Source organism: Eriocheir sinensis, chromosome 19, assembly GCF_024679095.1.
Source record: "Eriocheir sinensis breed Jianghai 21 chromosome 19, ASM2467909v1, whole genome shotgun sequence".
NCBI lineage: Eukaryota > Metazoa > Arthropoda > Malacostraca > Decapoda > Varunidae > Eriocheir > Eriocheir sinensis.
The window spans coordinates 3,667,256-3,685,841 of NC_066527.1; the positions used below are offsets into that span (position 1 = coordinate 3,667,256).

Consider the following 18,586-nt stretch of genomic DNA (forward strand, 5'->3'; position numbering starts at 1 on the left):
CCAACCCTCACACACACACACACACACACACACACACACACACACACACACACACACACACACACACACACACACACCGACCGTTACAAACGTAGCGCAGTGCCCGCGATGGTGCGGATGATAAACAATGCCCAGTGACAGTCAAACCCAAAGGGCCGCGGTGGAGTTTAGCACCTCGCCGCTACCCCTCTAAGTTCCCCCTTCACACCACCCTCCCTCTCCCTTATGTCTCTATTTTTAGATCTAACAAACCACCCCCCACCCTCTCCCTCCCTCTAGTGCAGCCTATTTACTATTAGTTTCTTGTATTTTTAATTTGTATATTTTCAGCCTGACGGCTGCCTTACATTAATAAACCTATCATAATTACACACCACCCAAAGCCCCATGTATATGCCCCCCACAGGTTCACCCCACACCCCACGACGGTCTTCCAATCACCCCCCGAGCCCCTCCAGTACCAATAATAAAAAGCATCCTTCACAAGTGTCCCTCATTAACTCTTCTTACTCTGCAGCTTTTCATCGTGTCCGCCCTCGTGGCCGCCGCCCTCGCCGACCAGAGGCCCTACAGGCCACCCACCCCCCAGCCCACCTACGGCACCCCCAAGCCCACCTACGGCGCCCCCGCCCCGTCCTACAGCCAGCCCCAGCAGACGGTGAGTGTCCTGGCCACGAGATTTACACGTTTAGACAACTGTCATTATTTGTCTCCACACAAGACTTGTACAAAGCCTGTACATGTACACACCTGTGACTTGTACAAGGCCTGTACATGTACACACCTGTGACTTGTACAAGGCCTGTACATGTACACACCTGTCATCTTGCCTCACACTCACCGCACCCCTCTCTTCCTCCCCCAACAGTCACGCCCCCAGTACCAGTTTGACTGGGCCGTCAACGACGCGCCCTCCGGCAACGACTACGGCCACCAGGAGTCCCGCGACGGCTACGACACCCAGGGCTCCTACTACGTGCAGCTGCCCGACGGCCGCCTCCAGCGCGTCGACTACACCGTCAACGGCGATTCCGGCTTCGTGGCGCAGGTCACCTACGAGGGCGAGGCTCAGTACCCCCAGCAGGGATACGGCTCCCCAAGACCCTCCTACGGCCCCCCCGCCCCCACCTACGGAACCCCCGCCCCCACCTACGGCACCCCCACCCCCGCCTACGGCACCCCCACCCCCGCCTACGGGTAATGTCGCCCTCGCCTGACGATGCCCGCGTCCTTCCATCATTGTAAATAGGTCACTGCTGCTGCTGCTGCTCTCAACATGCAATAAAAGATAACGACAAAATATAAAGCCTCTCCCACCCCACCTCGCCCTGCCGTCCCGAGCACAACCCTCACCAACATAAAGGTCAATAGCCGTTCACTGACCGCCACAGACAAGTCCCGCGCCGCCCCGCCCAGCCACGCCCCCGCGCCTTGCTCCTCGCCACACACCTGCCTCGGGGGGTTCCCACAACATTCCTGCTGCGGCTGTCTGTGTCTGGATCCACGCGGGCTGCGGCGCGACGCTCGGCTTCCCCCACGCGGCTCACCCGGCAGCCAGCCCCAGCCCCAGCCAGCCCCAGCCCCAGCCCCGTCATATCACCCGCCCACCCCGCCACCCTGTGACCTTGGAGTTTGGACGCATTGAACCCTCAAGGCTGAAGCATTCATGCATTCATTCAGTCACTCATTTACTCATGCATATATTCGTCCAGTCAGTCAATTTATTCAATCATTCATTCATTTACTCATCAACTCATTCATTCACATATTCTTTAAAAAAAAAAAAAAATGTAAGATGGCGAGGACGTTGACAGTTGTTATACCTTTTTTGTTATTTTTAAGGTGGTTCGTGTTACGTGTTAGTTTAAGGCGCGAGCTGTTATCTCACTCGTTACAGGGCCGGTGTTACCGCGGCCTGCTTCACAAGTTGACTGTAGTAGGTGGTGATAACACAACAGCCTTTAGTTAAGTGAGGTAGATGATGTGTGGCCGAGCGGAGCCGTTACAAGTTCAGTTTAGTTCACTTTAGTTCTCTCTCTCACAGGGACATTAAAAGGTTTTTAGTATAAAAATGGTATCGACAATTTTACACAATAGTTACAAAGTTTATGTGAGCGATCGCACGAAAGATAAGTAGCACACCCAGAGCGGACCTTGTGTTCCGTGCCCTCGCCCGTCTTCGTCTCCCCTGGTAGCTCGGGCGAAAGGTATTTATGTGCGTGGCTCCTTCCCGGAACTATGATCCTTCCGGAGCTGACTTGGGATGATTTGTCATCATTTGCTGATGTAGTGTCAGCCAAGCATCTGTTCTCACGGCCACAAGCACCGACGTGTTTTTAAACATACTGTGGCGTGATACTGACATACAGTCATACATTCATATACATGATAATATATATATAGATATATATATATATATATATATATATATATATATATATATATATATATATATATATATATATATATATATATATATATATATATATATTTTATAGTGACAAAAAAAATGAAAGAGAAGAAAACGAAGACGAGGATGAACAAGGAACAAAAACAAGAGCAAGAACAAAAAAAGAACAAGAACAAGAAAGTTTAACAGAGAACAACAAACATGACCTTCGCGTTTCTCATCAACAAATTTCAACGCAAACTGCTGTACAGGAAACATTTACGAGTTAGTAGGACGCAATATTACAAAACGACTCCAGAGGTACAAGATTTCACTATCGGCGAACACCATTTATCAATAACATTACAAAAAATAACAATAATAATGAAAGCCGTGAGTGTTTCCACAAAATGACGCATGATATTTTTTTGGCGACAAGACAAGTTTTTCTTTGCTGTACCGTACGCAAAATAAGTCACTCATTTTTAACTTTATTTCATAGGAGCGGTAATTACTGGGCTTTTTTATGCTTATTTATGCCTCTGAGCTGATGCTTTTACTCTAAAAATAAAAGTCAAGCTAGGGTGAAGGAGTGTACGAGGAAAGATGCCGCGATCCGATAATTAGTGTGAGTTTAAAGGCAAAAGATGATGCCGGAAGACGATGGTCAAGCTTGGTTAAGAACATAAGAATAGAATAAGTAATAAAATAATAAAGTAGTTCCCAAGCCTCCCACAAAGTAAACATAAGAACATAAGAACATAAGAACGCAGGAGTCTACAAGAGGCCGGTAGGCCTGTACGAGGCAGCTCCTTTGACCCTAAGCTCCCGTGTATCTAACCCCACCTAACATCGCTGTCCTTGAATTTATCTAGTCTATTTTTGAATGTGACAATTGTATTGGCACTCACCACATGACTGCTAAGCCTATTCCACTCATCCACCACCCTGTTAGTAAACCAATTTTTGCTTATGTCCCTGTTGAATCTGAATTTATCCAGTTTAAACCCATTACTTCGTGTCCTACCCGGTTCTCTTACCAACAAAACCTTATGAATGTCTCCCTTATTAAAGCCATTCATCCATTTATAAACCTCGATCATGTATCCACGCACCCTTCGCCTTTCTAGAGAATGCAAGTTTAACTGTTTGAGTCTTTCCTCGTATGGCAAGTTTCTCAACCCCTGAATCATCTTAGTCATCCTCCTCTGCACCGATTCTAACATTTTGATATCCATTCTATAGTAAGGTGACCAGAACTGAACCGCATAGTCAAGATGAGGTCTAACTAATGCTAAATATAGTTTGAGGAAGACTTCGGGGCTTCTGTTGCTTACGCTCCTTGAAATAAATCCCAGTACCCTATTAGCTCGATTTCTAGCTTGAATGCATTGTGCCCTTGGACGGAGATCAGAGCTCACTAAGACCCCTAAATCCCTCTCGCACCCAGACCTGCTTATGAGAGTGTCATTTAAGCAATAGTTATGTGAGGGGTTGTTCCTACCTACACTCAGAATACAGCACTTCCCTACATTGAACTCCATCTGCCATTTATCCGCCCAGTCATACAATCTGTTGAGTTCACCTTGGAGAATACTAGCGTCCTGATCCGACTCAATTACTCTACCGATCTTGGTATCATCTGCAAATTTACTAACATCACTACTAATTCCTGTATCTAAGTCATTGATATAAATAATAAACAAAAGTAGACCTAATACCGAACCTTGTGGGACCCCACTCGTAACACATCCCCTGTCAGATCTTTTACCATTGATTTGCACTCTTTGCTTCCTATTGCTAGGCCACGCCTTGACCCAGTTCAAAACTTTACCCTCTACTCCGTGAGCCTGTAATTTAAGCAACAATCGTTGGTGAGGAACTTTGTCAAACGCTTTACTAAAATCAAGATAGATTACATCATAATTTTCATCTCTGTCAACCGCCTCAAATACTTTATTGTAGAAGGACAAGAGATTGGTGAGGCATGACCTACCTTTTGTGAACCCATGCTGCGAGTCGTGAATTAAGCTATGTTTCTCTAAATGCTAAAAGGTCGCAGCTTCGTCACCGTGATATAATAAAAATGTCCATCTTTATTATTTTCACCTACATCCGTTCCTCAAGTCCTTCCCGAAAACACTATATTATCTTACTTCTGAACACGCTAAATAACGGAAAGAGGGTAGCAGGGGTCCTGCGGGCAGGGGTGTAACAGGGAGTGAGTTCAGGCAAGGGGGTCACGGAGGGGGGGTCCAAGCAAAGGTGTAGAATGGGAGGTGAGGGGGAGAGGTGTCGCGGGGAGGGGGGTGGGGGTGGCTGCAGGCACGCCCCCCACCCCCCACCCCCGGTGCTCCTCGCCCCCCCTAACGCCATTCACCTTCGCCGAGCAAGAGTGCGGTCAGATGAGTTTCCAAGCCATCGTCGCCACTCTCACTAATACCCACAGGCAACACATATCCTTCAGACAACGACTCGCTATTGCAGGGGCGGGGCGGGGTGCGGCTGAGGGGCGGGGCAGGGACTTCGGGTACTGCCTGGGATGGATGAGGATGAGGATGATATAATTGGGATGATACATAGCGGGGCGGGGCAGGACACTGCTCAGGGGCGGGGCTCCTGACGGGGAAAGTGTCCTAACTTTTGAGAGGGAAGAAGCAGAGTCACCGCCCAAAGAGAAGTAATAATGGACACAGAGATTAAAGTAACAAGAACAAGTAAAACAAGTAGAACAAGAACTGGAAAAAGAAGAGCAACAACAAAAAGAACGAGAACAAGAAGAAAAAGAAGTGGGTAAGGTTGGATTTACAGGAGATGCTTGTGTAGGATTTCCGACTTCTTGCAGACTCCTTATGTTCTTTCTGTTTTCATCCTCTCTCTCTCCTCCATCTGACTTACCCTTTCCTTCCCCTTCCCTCTCTTTACTACGCTCCCGTCTTTCTCCCCATACATTAATTTTCTTCTTTTCTCCCTCCTTCAGTTCTTTCTTCCCTCTCTCATTCACGCCTTTTCTTCTCCCTATATCCATTCTTCTTTCCTCCCTACCTCAATCTCTCATTTTCTCTCAATCTTTCCTCCTCCCGTGACCCATCTCTCTTCCACACTCTTCCTCCCGACTCCTCCCTAAATCCACCTCCCTCTCCCTCCACCACCACCACCACCACCGCCGCCAGAGTATATAACCAGCCTGAGCGACAGAACAGCCATCAGTTCCTCAAGCACCACAGCCCCCAACATGGTCTTCAAGGTACTGGCTCCCCACCCCCCACACAGCCCCCACACCTGCCCCCCTCAGCCCCTCCAGCCCTGTCCAGCAGAGGGCGTGGGAAAGCCTCGTATCGGCCCCCACCTGCATGTTTATGAGCCTCCTGAGCGGGGCGTGACCTTATTGTTTTGAAGCTGACTTATTTGCTTTCTTTTAATATTGCTTCACTTTTGAGGTTGAGGTCTGGTGTCGATATGTTCGTGCTTCGAAACTCCCACCGCCCTCCCACCCCCACGTCTTCTCATTACCGCCCCAGACCAACACGTCCCCCTCATGCCCCAATCTTCTCACAAAGGTCTCACCCCCCAACAGACGCCTCCGTTCACGCCCCCGTCACCTCACTATTTCCTCATCCACAGCTCGTCCTCGTGTCCGCCCTCGTGGCCGTCGCCCTCGCCGACCAGACGCCCTACAGGCCGCCCACACCCCAGCCCACCTACGGCACCCCACGGCCCTCCTACAGCGCCCCCGCCCCGTCCTACAGCCAGCCCCAGCAGACGGTGAGTGTCCTGGCCACAAGACTTAAACTTGTACACACTTAACACATGTACATGTACACACCTGTGACTTGTACTACAAGGCCTGTACATGTACACACCTGTGACTTGTACAAGGCCTGCACATGTACACACCTGCGACTTGTCCGATACCTGTACATGTACACACCTGTCATCTTGCCTAACACTCACCGCCCCCCTCTTTTCCCCCTAACAGTCAAGCCCCCAGTACCAGTTTGACTGGGCCGTCAACGACGCGCCCTCCGGCAACGACTACGGCCACCAGGAGTCCCGCGACGGCTACGACACCCAGGGCTCCTACTACGTGCAGCTGCCCGACGGCCGCCTCCAGCGCGTCGACTACACCGTCAACGGCGACTCCGGCTTCGTGGCGCAGGTCACCTACCAGGGCGAGGCTCAGTATCCCCAGCAGGGATACGGCTCCCCAAGACCCTCCTACGGCCCCCCCGCCCCCACCTATGGCACCCCCACCCCCACCTACAGCCCCCCCGCCCCCACCTACGGCACCCCCACACCCGCCTACGGGTAATGCCGCCCACGCCTGACGATGCCCGCGTCCTTCCATCCCTGTAAATAGGTCACTGCTGCTGCTGCTCCAAACATGCAATAAACGCAAAACACACCAAATGCCTTACTTTCCTATTCCTTCCCGTCCACCGGAAACACGGTTCTTGGCAGCCTTTCCTCTGCACCCCCTGCAGTGCCCCGTCCACCGCCGCCCTGCCCCTCGTCACCCGCCACAAGGCAGGAGCTGCCTGCGGTCACAGTCTCGCTTGCCTGGCCAGCATTGTGTAGTTTACCTTGCAGCCACCTGGCTCCATGTGCGGCTAGAAACACATGGGTTGCGATTTGGCTTGGTTGATTCACTGTTCTTGCCACTTGTCATCAACAACTGTTGTCACCAATGGGATGCTCCGCTCCTCCCTGACTGGTCCTACACCCAGGACAACAAGACTGCCTTGGTGCTTCCATCAGATCATGGTCTCCCAGCTCTTGGCTTGAAGAGGAATAAAACATCAGGTACCACTGAAGCGTCAGAGAAGGAAACGGAGCCATCTTGACCGTGTTTGGTTACAGACGCCAGGCTTAGTTTGAAGACTACTGTAACGTTCTTCAGTAGTATAATGCAACGAAAGTTTCAGACGTAGAATAACACCCCTTTCCCGGTGGTGGTCACACTTCACAACTCCCGCCGACACCAAGCGTCCGTCCACAGCCTTCGTGCAGGCAGTGAGTCGCATCCGGTAGTTGTCGATGGAAAGAGCCAAAGTGACGCAGGAGGCCGTCAGCGGACCAACAAACCCTGGCCACGTGTGCCCTGGCTGCAAGACTCCGGCTCGGTGTGCATCAGTGTGAAGGTCCACCTCCAGGCTGAAGTTTGTCGGCACTCCTGTGTGCCGCAGGTGGGGCACGCCGACCTCCCGCAGGACTCTTCTCCAGGTACTCTCAATGCCCTCTCTTTCTTCATCATCACCATCATCTTTTTCTTCTTCTTCTTCCTCTTCTTCTTCTTCTTCTTCTTCTTCTTCTGCCAATACCACAGATACATACACGAAGAGGTTAGATAAAGCCTTGGATGTTGAGGTAAGGTGGGGTTGAGTGTACAGGAGCTGCCTTGTATAGGCAAACCGGCCTCTTGCAGACTCCTTACGTTCTTATGTTCTTAAGTTCTTTCCTCCCTTCCTCCCCTCCCTCTTCATTCATTACTTTCCTCATTTTCTCTTTCCTTCTCTCTCTTCTTGCCGCCTCTCCCATACCCTCTCTCTTGTTTCCTCCCTTTCCCTTCCTTCCTTCCCACTACATGGTCAAGGAGCAAAGCGACGGAGATGAGCACTGGAGCCATGCGCAGGTATATCGTATCCACACACCTTCACTTTTATCTCCTTTATTGATGCCCCAGTGCCCCAATTCCGCCTCCATATATTAATTTCCTCCTTATCTCTTTCCTTCCCTCTCTCTTTGTGACACATCTCTCTTCCTTCCTTCCATTCACTGCCCCCTTTCCCTCTCCTCTTTGGGCCATATTCCTCTTACTATACATCAATTTCCTCCTTTCATCTTTCTTTTTTATCTCTTTCCTTCACGCGCCCTCTCTCGCTCTCTCTTCTTCAAGCCTCCTTCATCTCCTCTCTCCTCTTCCCTCCCTTTCCCTCTTTTCATGCAATAATTTTCTCCTTTCCTTCTTCCTTCCCTTTATCTCCTTCACGCCTCCTCCCTTCTACCTCTCTCTCCCTCTCTCTTCTTCACGTCTCCTCCCTAATAATCTGTGCAGAGGAGGGTGACAAAGATGATTCACGGATTCAGAAACGTCACGTATAAGGATTGGCTTAAATGTTTAAACCTGCATTCTCTTGGAAGGCGAAGGGGGCAAGGACACTTTACTGGAGGTTGTGATTGGATGAAGGGCTTTAATAAGGGTGATGTCAATAAGGTTTTGGTGGTAAGAGAGGCGAACAGGACACGTAGCAATGGGTTTAAGTTAGATACATTGAGACTCCACATAGACACAAGTAAGAATTTGTTTACCAAGAGTAGTGGATGGGAGGAACAGAGATGACTTCAAGAAAAGGTTAGATAAGTTCATTGAGACTCCACATAGACACAAGTAAGAATTAGTTTACCAGAAGTAGTGGATGGGATGACGAGAGATGACTTCAAGAAAAGGTTAGATAAGTTCATTGAGACTCCACATAGACACACGTAAGAATTCATTTAGCAAGAGTAGTTAATGGGAGGAACAGAGATGACTTCAAGAAAAGGTTAGGTAAGGTCAATGAGACTCCACATAGACACAAGTAAGAATTAGTTTACCAAGAGCAGTGGATGGGAGGAAGAGAGATGACTTCAAGAAAAGGTTGGATAAGTTCATGGATAGGCAAGATAGGTAGGTCGTGGGTAAGGTTGAATTTACAGGAGATGCTTGTGTAGGATTTCCGACTTTTTGCAGACTCCTTATGATCTTTCTGTTTTCATCCTCTCTCTCTCCTCCATCTGACTAACCCTTTCCTTCCCCTTCCCTCTCTTTATTACCCTTCCGTCTCTCTCCCCATACATTAATTTTCTTATTTTCTCCCTCCTTCACTTCTTTCTGCCCTCTTTCATTCACGCCTTTTCTTCTCCCTATATCCATTCTTCTTTCCTCCCTACCTCAATCTCTCATTTCCTCTCAATCTTTCCTCCTCCCGTGACCCATCTCTCTTCCACACTCTTCCTCCCGACTCCTCCCTAAATCCACCTCCCCCTCCCTCCACTTCCCTTCTCCCTGTACTTTCCCGTCATGAGCAACTGTTCAGCTCCGCCCACGTGACGCCACCATCACCACCACCACCACCGCCGCCAGAGTATATAACCAGCCGGAGCGACAGAACAGCCATCAGTTCCTCAAGCACAACAGCCCCCAACATGGTCTTCAAGGTACTGGCTCCCCACCCCTACGCAGCACCCACACCTGCCCCCATCAGCCCCTCCAGCCCTGTCCGGCAGAGGGCGTGGGAAAGTCTCGTATCGGCCCCCACCTGCATGTTTATGAGCCTCCTGAGCGGGGCGTGACCTTATTGTTTTGTAGCTGACTTATTTGTTTTCTTTTAATATTCATTCACTTTTGAGGTTGAGGTCTGGTGTCGATATGCTCGTGCCTCGCCACTCCCCCCACCCTCCCACCCCCATGTCTTCTCATTACCGCCCCAGACCAACACGTCCCCTCACGCCCCCAATCTTTTCACAAAGGCCTCACCCCCCAACAGACGCCTCCGTTCACGCCCCCGTCACCTCACTATTTCCCCATCCGCAGCTCGTCCTCGTGTCAGCCCTCGTGGCTGTCGCCCTCGCCGATCAGAGGCCCTACAGGCCGCCCACCCCCCAGCCCACCTACGGCACCCCACGGCCCTCCTACGGCACCCCCGCCCCATCCTACAGCCAGCCCCAACAGACGGTGAGTGTCCTAGCCACAAGACTTACAGGTATACACGCTTAACACATATACAAGTACACACCTGTGACTTGTACTACAAGGCCTGTACATGTACACACCTGTCATCTCGCCCCACACTCCCCCCCCTTCTCCCCCAAACAGTCAGGCCCCCAGTACCAGTTTGATTGGGCCGTCAACGACGCGCCCTCCGGCAACGACTACGGCCACCAGGAGTCCCGCGACGGCTACGACACCCAGGGCAACTACTACGTGCAGCTGCCCGACGGCCGCCTCCAGCGCGTCGACTACACCGTCAACGGCGACTCCGGCTTCGTGGCGCAGGTCACCTACCAGGGCGAGGCTCAGTACCCCCAGCAGGGATACGGCTCCCCAAGACCCTCCTACGGGCCCCCCGCCCCCACCTATGGCACCCCCACCCCCGCTTACGGGTAATGCCGCCCACGCCTGACGATGCCCGCGTCCTTCCATCCCTGTAAATAGGTCACTGCTGCTGCTGCTGCTCCAAACATGCAATAAACGCAAAACACACCAAATGCCTTACTTTACTATTCCTTCCCGTCCAACGGAAAAACGGATCTTGGCAGCCTTTCCTCTCGCTTTAATGGCCAGCACTGTGTAGTTTACCTTGCAGCCACCTGGCTTCATGTGCGGCTAGAAACACATGGGTTGCGATTTGGCTTGGTTGATTCACTGTTCTTGCCACTTGTCATCAACAATTGTTGTCACCAATGGGATGCTCCGCTCCTCCTGGACTGGTCCTACACCCAGGACAACAAGACTGCCTTTGAGCTTCCATCAGATCACGGTCTCCCAGCTCTTCGCTTGAAGAGGAAGAAAACATCAGGTGCCACTGAAGCGTCAGAGAAGGAAACGGAGCCATCATGACCATGTGTGGCCACAGAAGCCAGGCTTAGTTTGAAGACTACTGTAACGTTCTTCAGTAGTCTAATGTAACGAAAGTTTCAGACGTAGAATAACACCCCTTTCCCGGTGGTGGTCACACTGCACAACTCCCGCCGACACCAAGCGTCCGTCCCCCGTCCACAACCTTCGTGCAGGCAGTGAGTCGCAACCGGTAGTTGTCGATGGCAAGAGCCAAAGTGACGCAGGAGGCCGTCAGCGGACCAACAAACCCTGGCCACGTGTGCCCTGGCTGCAAGACTCCGGCTCGGTGTGCATCAGTGTGAAGGTCCACCTCCAGGCTGAAGTTTGTCGGCACTCCTGTGTGCCGCAAGTGGGGCACGCCGACCTCCCGCAGGACTCTTCTCCGGGTACTCTCCATGCCCTCTTCTTCTTCTTCTTCTTCTTCTTCTTCTTCTTCCAGTTATCCATCTCGTGGTTATCGTCGCCGTCGCTATCGTCGACGAGTCATCGTCATCATTCTTTTCTTACAAAGCTCATTACTTGCAGCCCTGAGGCTGTTGGCAGGCTGAAGCGACTTTTGTGCACGTGAGTATATAAAATAAAAATACATTTTCTTTACTGAACTGATGATTTCATACACCCCCCCGCCCCACCCCTACCGACCCCTCAGTATGTACCGCGACCTGTTTTAACTACTCGATTGTTCGGGGAGGGGGGGGGGAAGGGGGGAGGGAGATAACTAACCACACTGGGAAACACCATTCACAATACTCTGTAATGTGTGTGTGTGTGTGTGTGTGTGTGTGTGTGTGTGTGTGTGTGTGTGTGTGTGTGTATGGAGTCAGTTGCCATGATTGTTGTGAATTGCTGTGTTTGGTTACTACTTATGGATCACAGCTGTTCGCATTTACTTGTTGGTTGTTTAGTTTATTTTTTATAGTGAATATTAAAGTTGTGATCGGTACAATATTTACCTATCTGTCTGTGTGTCTCTACATTCATCTGTCTTTCTACCCCTTGCTATCTATACACCAATCTATCTTTCCCTCTTTCCAAATTTCCCTATCTGTTTATTTATCTATCTGTCTATATTTCTACATCTCTATTTATCTATCTTTCCGTGTGTGTACGTGTGTGAAGAGATGGATAGATAGATAGATAGATAGATAGATAGATAGATAGATAGATAGATAGATGGACAGATAGATAGAGAAAAAAAAACAGGAAGAGAAGAGAAGGGAGTGTTTCCAGACTGAGGCTTAGGTACAGAGAAGGGCACACAAGAGGGAGAGAACGAGGGAGAGAAGGAGGGAGGGAGGGAGGGAGAGAGTGGATGAATGTGGGCCGACGCAACAGGAGCATGAGGCGACTTCGTGACATGTTGAGGGCAAGCTTCTGAACCTCGCTGAGGATTAGCCTTATAGAAAACGAGGCGGACCACTGACGAAAGAAAACAATACACTGAAATAGAATACAGTACATGACAAAACAATACAATAACATACAATACGATGCAGTACAATACAATACTAACCAATACAAAAGCAGTAAAATACAAGGCAAGACAATGATACAATACAAAACAATACAGTACAATACAATAACATACAATGCGATGCAATACAATACTAAACAATACAATATGATACAATAACATACAATACTCGGGCTCCGACTCTGGGCCACGACAACACACCGACCTTAGGGCCGCGTTCACACTGTGCCGACTCTGGGCCACGACAACACACCGACCCTTGGGCCCCCTTGACACTGTGCCGACTATGGACCACGACAACAGCGCGACCCTTGGGCCCACTTGACACTGTGCCGACTCTGGACCACGACAACACAGCGACCCTTGGGCCCCCTTGACACTGTGCCGACTCTGGACCACGAAAACACAGCGACCCTTGGGCCCACTTGACACTGTGCCGACTCTGGACCACGACAACACAGCGACCTTTGGGCCCTTTTGACACTGTCCCGACTCTGGGCCACGACAACATAGCGACCTTTGGGCCCCCTTCACACTGTGCCGACTCTGGGCCACGACAACACAGCAACCTTTGGGCCCCCTTCACACTGTGCCGACTCTGGACCACGACAACACAACGACCGTTGGGCCCCCTTCACACTGTGCCGACTCTGGGCCACGACAACACAACGACCTTTGGGCCCCGTTCACACTGTGCCGACTCTGGACCACGACAACACAACGACCTTTGGGACCCCTTCACACTGTGCCGACTCTGGACCACGACAACACAACGACCTTTGGGCCCTGTTCACACTGTGCCGATTCTGGACCACGACAACACAACGACCTTTGGGACCCCTTCACACTGTGCCGACTCTGGACCACGAAAACACAACGACCTTTGGACCCCCTTCATACTGTGCCGACTCTGGACCACGACAACACAACGACCGTTGGGACCCCTTCACACTGTGCCGACTCTGGACCACGACAACACAACGACCTTTGGGACCCCTTCACACTGTGCCGACTCTGGACCACGACAACACAACGACCTTTGGGACCCCTTCACACTGTGCCGACTCTGGACCACGACAACACAACGACCTTTGGGCCCCGTTCACATTGTGCCGACTCTGGACCACGAATACACAACGACTTTTGGGCCCCCTTGACACTGTGCCGACTCTGGGCCACGACAACACAACGACCTTTGGGCCCCCTTCACACTGTGCCGACTCTGGGCCACGACAACACAACGACCTTTGGCCCCGTTCACACTGTGCCGACTCTGGGCCACGACAACACAGCGACCCATGGGCCCCCTTCACACTGTGCCGACTCTGGACCACGACAACACAACGACCTTTGGGCCCCCTTCACACTGTGCCGACTCTGGACCACGAATAAACAACGACCTTTGGGCCCCCTTGACACTGTGCCGACTCTGGGCCACGACAACGCAACGACCTTTGGTCCCCCTTCACACTATGCCGACTCTGGGCCACGACAACACAACGACCTTTGGGCCCCCTTCACACTGTGCCGACTCTGGACCACGACAACACAACGACCTTTGGGCCCCCTTCACACTGTGCCGACACTGGACCACGACAACATAGCGACCTTTGGGCCCCCTTCACACTGTGCCGACTCTGGACCACGAAAACACAACGACCTTTGGGTCCCCTTCACACTGTGCCGACTCTGGGCCACGACAACACAACGACCTTTGGGCCCCCTTCACACTGTGCCGACTCTGGGCCACGACAACACAGCGACCTTTCGGCCCCCTTCACACTGTGCCAAATCAGCATCAGGCGATCGTTTCTAGACCTCTTTCCGACAATGTGCGACCCTTACACATTTCACACCCCAGACCTCGTGTACCCCGAGCCGCTGTGTTGTCGTGGCCCAGAGTCGGCACAGTGAGAAGGGGCTTAAGAATCGACGGCAGGAGCTGAAGGCCAGGCAGTACACGGAAGCACGGGATGAGCCAAGAAGGACCAGAGATGCGTCACCCACCACCAGGAAAACCAGGGCGACTCCTCCTCACCTCGCGGCGGCCCGTCTCAAGGCAGCGACGCCCCCGCCCTCCGCTGTCACCCCTTTCCTCGTTGCTTCACACCTCCCCCTCCGCCCCTCCCTCCCTCTGACTCCTCCCTGTTTTCCTCCAATCGTATTGAAAATAACTCTTCTGATTTCCCTCCTGGCCCTCCTGACGTCAGCCTCGCCGCCGTCGCCATCACTATATAAGAGGCCGCTGTGGAAGAACAGTCAGCAGTCCAACGCCCACAGACCTCCGACATGGCCCTCAAGGTAGTGGCTGTCCAACCGTCATACACACAAACACACACACACACACACACACACACACACACACACACACACACACACACACAAAGCCCCATGAATATGCCCCCCACAGGTTCACCCCACACCCCACGACGGTCAACCCATCACCCCCCGAGCCCCTCCAGTACCAATAATAAAAAGCATCCTTCACAAGTGTCCCTCATTAACTCTTCTTACTCTGCAGCTTTTCATCGTGTCCGCCCTCGTGGCCGCCGCCTTCGCTGACCAGAGGCCCTACAGGCCACCCACCCCCCAGCCCACCTACGGTAGCCCCAAGCCCACCTACGGCGCCCCCGCCCCGTCCTACAGCCAGCCCCAGCAGACGGTGAGTGTCCTGGCCACGAGATTTACACGTTTAGACACCTGTCATTATTTGTGTCCACACAAGACTTGTACAAGGCCTGTACATGTACACACCTGTGAATTGTACAAGGCCTGTACATGTACACACCTGTGACTTGTCCGAGGCCTGTGCATGTACACACCTGTCATCTTGCCTCACACTCACCGCCCCCCTCTTTTCCCCTAACAGTCAAGCCCCCAGTACCAGTTTGACTGGGCCGTCAACGACGCGCCCTCCGGCAACGACTACGGCCACCAGGAGTCCCGAGACGGCTACGACACCCAGGGCTCCTACTACGTGCAGCTGCCCGACGGCCGCCTCCAGCGCGTCGACTACACCGTCAACGGCGACTCCGGCTACGTGGCGCAGGTCACCTACCAGGGCGAGGCTCAGTACCCCCAGCAGGGATACGGCTCCCCAAGACCCTCCTACGGCCACCCCGCCCCCACCTATGGCACCCCCACCCCCACCTACGGCCCCCCCGCCCCCACCTACGGCACCCCCACCCCTGCCTACGGGTAATGCCGCCCACGCCTGACGATGCCCGCGTCCTTCCATCCATGTAAATAGGTCACTGCTGCTGCTGCTGCTCCAAACATGCAATAAACGCAAAACACAACAAATGCCTTACTTTCCTATTCCTTCCCGTCCACCGGAAACACGGTTCTTGGCAGCCTTTCCTCTGCACCCCCTGCAGTGTCCCGTCCACCGCCGCCCTGCCCCTCGCCACCCGCCACAAGGCAGGAGCTGCCTGCGGTCAGTCTCGCTTGCCTGGCCAGCATTGTGTAGTTTACCTTGCAGCCACCTGGCTCCATGTGCGGCTAGAAACACATGGGATGCGATTTGGCTGGGTTGATTCACTGTTCTTGCCACTTGTCATCAACAACTGTTGTCACCAATGGGATGCTCCGCTCCTCCCTGACTGGTCCTACACCCAGGACAACAAGACTGATTTGGTGCTTCCATCAGATCACGGTCTCCCAGCTCTTCGCTTGAAGAGGAAGAAAACATCAGGTGCCGCTGAAGCGTCAGAGAAGGAAACGGAGCCATCTTGACCGTGTGTTGCCACAGACTCCAGGCTAAGTTTGAAGACTACTGTAACGTTCTTCAGTAGTATAACGTAACGAAAGTTTCAGACGTAGAATAACACCCCTTTCCCGGTGGTGGTCACACTGCACAACTCCCGCCGACACCAAGCGTCCGTCCCCCGTCCACAGCCTTCGTGCAGGCAGTCGCATCCGGTAGTTGTCGATGGCAAGAGCCAAAGTGACGCACGAAGCCGTCAGCGGATCAACAAACCCTGGCCATGTGTGCCCTGGCTGCAAGACTCCGGCTCGGTGTGCATCAGTGTGAAGGTCCACCTCCTATCCACAAGTCATATTACCAATCCTTCCCCTATCCACCAGTCCCATTACCAACCCTTCCCCTATCCACCAGTCCCATTAAAAATCCTTCCCCTATCCACCAGTCCCATTACCAATCCTTCCCCTATCCACCACTCCCATTACCAACCCTTCCCCTATCCACCAGTCCCATTACCAACCCTTCCCCTATCCACCAGTCCCATTACCAATCCTTCCCCTATCCACCAGTCCCATTACCAATCCTTCCCCTATCCACCAGTCCCATTACCAACCCTTCCCCTATCCACCAGTCCCATTACCAACTCCTCCCCTATCCACCAGTCCCATTACCAATCCTTCCCCTATCCACCAGTCCCATTACCAATCATTCCCCTATCCACCAGTCCCATTACCAACCCTTCCCCTATCCACCAGTCCATTTACCAACCCTTCCCCTATCCACCAGTCCCATTACCAATCCTTCCCCTATCCACCAGTCCCATTACCAGTCCTTCCCCTATCCACCAGTCCCATTACAAATCCTTCCCCAATCCACCAGTCCCATTACCAACCCTTCACCTATCCACCAGTCCCATTACCAATCCTTCCCCTATCCACCAGTCCAATTACCAATCCTTCCGCTATCCACCAGTCCCATTACCAACCCTTCCCCTATCCACCAGTCCCATTACCAACCCTTCCCCTATCCACCAGTCCCATTACCAATCCTTTCCCTATAAACCGGTCCCATTACCAACCCTCCCCTATCCACCAGTCCCATTACCAATCCTTCCCCTATCCACCAGTCCCATTACCAATCCTTTCCCTATCCACCTGTCCCATTACCAATCCTTCCCTATTTACCAGTCCCATTACCAATCCTTCCCCAATCCACCAGTCCCATTACCAACCCTTCCCCTATCCACCAGTCCCATTACCAACCCTTACTCTATCTACCAGTCCCATTACCAATCCTTCCCTATCCACCAGTCCCATTACCAACCCTTCCCCTATCCACCAGTCCCATTACCAACCTTCCCTATCCACCAGTCCCATTACCAATCCTTCCCTATCCACCAGTCCCATTACCAAGCCTTCCCTATCCACCAGTCCCATTACCAATCCTTCCCTATCCACCAGTCCCATTACCAATCCTTCCCTATCCACCAGTCCCATTACCAACCCTTCCCGATCCACCAGTCACATTACCAATCCTTCCCCTATCCACCAGTCCCATTACCAACCCTTCCCCTATCCACCTGTCCCATTACCAACCCTTCCCCTATCCACCAGTCCCATTACCAATATTTCCCCTATCCACCAGTCCCATTACCAATCCTTCCCCTATCCACCAGTCCCATTACCAACCCTTCCCCTATCCACCAGTCCCATTACCAAACCTTCCCCTATCCACCAATCCCATTACCAAACCTTCCACTATCCACCAGTCCCATTACCAATACTTCCCCAATCCACCAGTCCCATTACCAATCCTTCTACTATCCACCAGTCCCATTACCAATCCTACTCCTATCCACCAGTCCCATTACCAATCCTTCCCTTATCCACCTGACCCCGTTACCAACCCTTCCCCTATCCACCTGTCCCATTACCAATCCTTCCCCTATCCACCTATCCCATTACTAACCATTCCCCTATCCACCAGTCCCATTATCAATCCTTCCCCTATCCACCTGTCCCATTACCAATCATTACCCTCTCCACCAGTCCCATTACCAACCCTTCCCCTATCCACCAGTCCCATTACCAATCCTTCCCCTATCCACCAGTCCCATTACCAACCCTTCCCCTATCCACCAGTCCCATTACCAATCCTTCCCCTATCCACCAGTCCCATTACCAATCCTTCCCCTATCCACCAGTCCCATTATCAATCCTTCCCCTATCCACCAGTCCCATTACCAACCCTTCCCCTATCCACCAGTCCCATTACCAATCCTTGCCCTATCCACCAGTCCCATTACCAATCCTTCCCCTATCCACCAGTCCCATTACCAACCCTTCCCCTATCCACCAGTCCCATTACCAATCCTTCCTCTATCCACCCGTCCCATTACCAGCCCTTCACCTATCCACCGGT

The 18,586-nt window shown here is 52.1% G+C and overlaps 2 protein-coding genes across 22 annotated transcripts in view; both read left to right on the top strand.

Annotated features, from left to right (window-relative positions):
* LOC127000558 (cuticle protein 7-like) overlaps positions 1-10,555 on the top strand; it is a 59,590-nt gene extending 49,035 nt beyond the window's left edge. For 8 of the 21 annotated variants that reach the window (XM_050864342.1, XM_050864344.1, XM_050864345.1 and 5 more), the window contains one exon: positions 1,049-1,318. In XM_050864342.1, the coding sequence (XP_050720299.1) occupies positions 1,049-1,201 (153 nt within the window). In that variant the 3' untranslated portion in view covers positions 1,202-1,318. Of the gene's footprint in view, positions 1-517; positions 659-868; positions 1,320-6,013; positions 6,155-6,368; positions 6,549-6,749; positions 6,802-10,424 lie in introns of those variants that run through there. The other 13 variants (XM_050864335.1, XM_050864353.1, XM_050864336.1 and 10 more) reach the window with 10 other exon arrangements.
* A 4,170-nt stretch (positions 10,556-14,725) lies between these two features.
* On the top strand, positions 14,726-15,703 carry LOC127000563 (cuticle protein 7-like). The gene is made up of 3 exons (XM_050864381.1): positions 14,726-14,763; positions 14,984-15,124; positions 15,332-15,703. The coding sequence occupies exons 1-3, from the start codon at positions 14,752-14,754 to the stop codon at positions 15,662-15,664; spliced, it is 486 nt and encodes a 161-aa protein (XP_050720338.1). The 5' UTR covers positions 14,726-14,751; the 3' UTR covers positions 15,665-15,703.
* Positions 15,704-18,586: the final 2,883 nt, after the last annotated feature.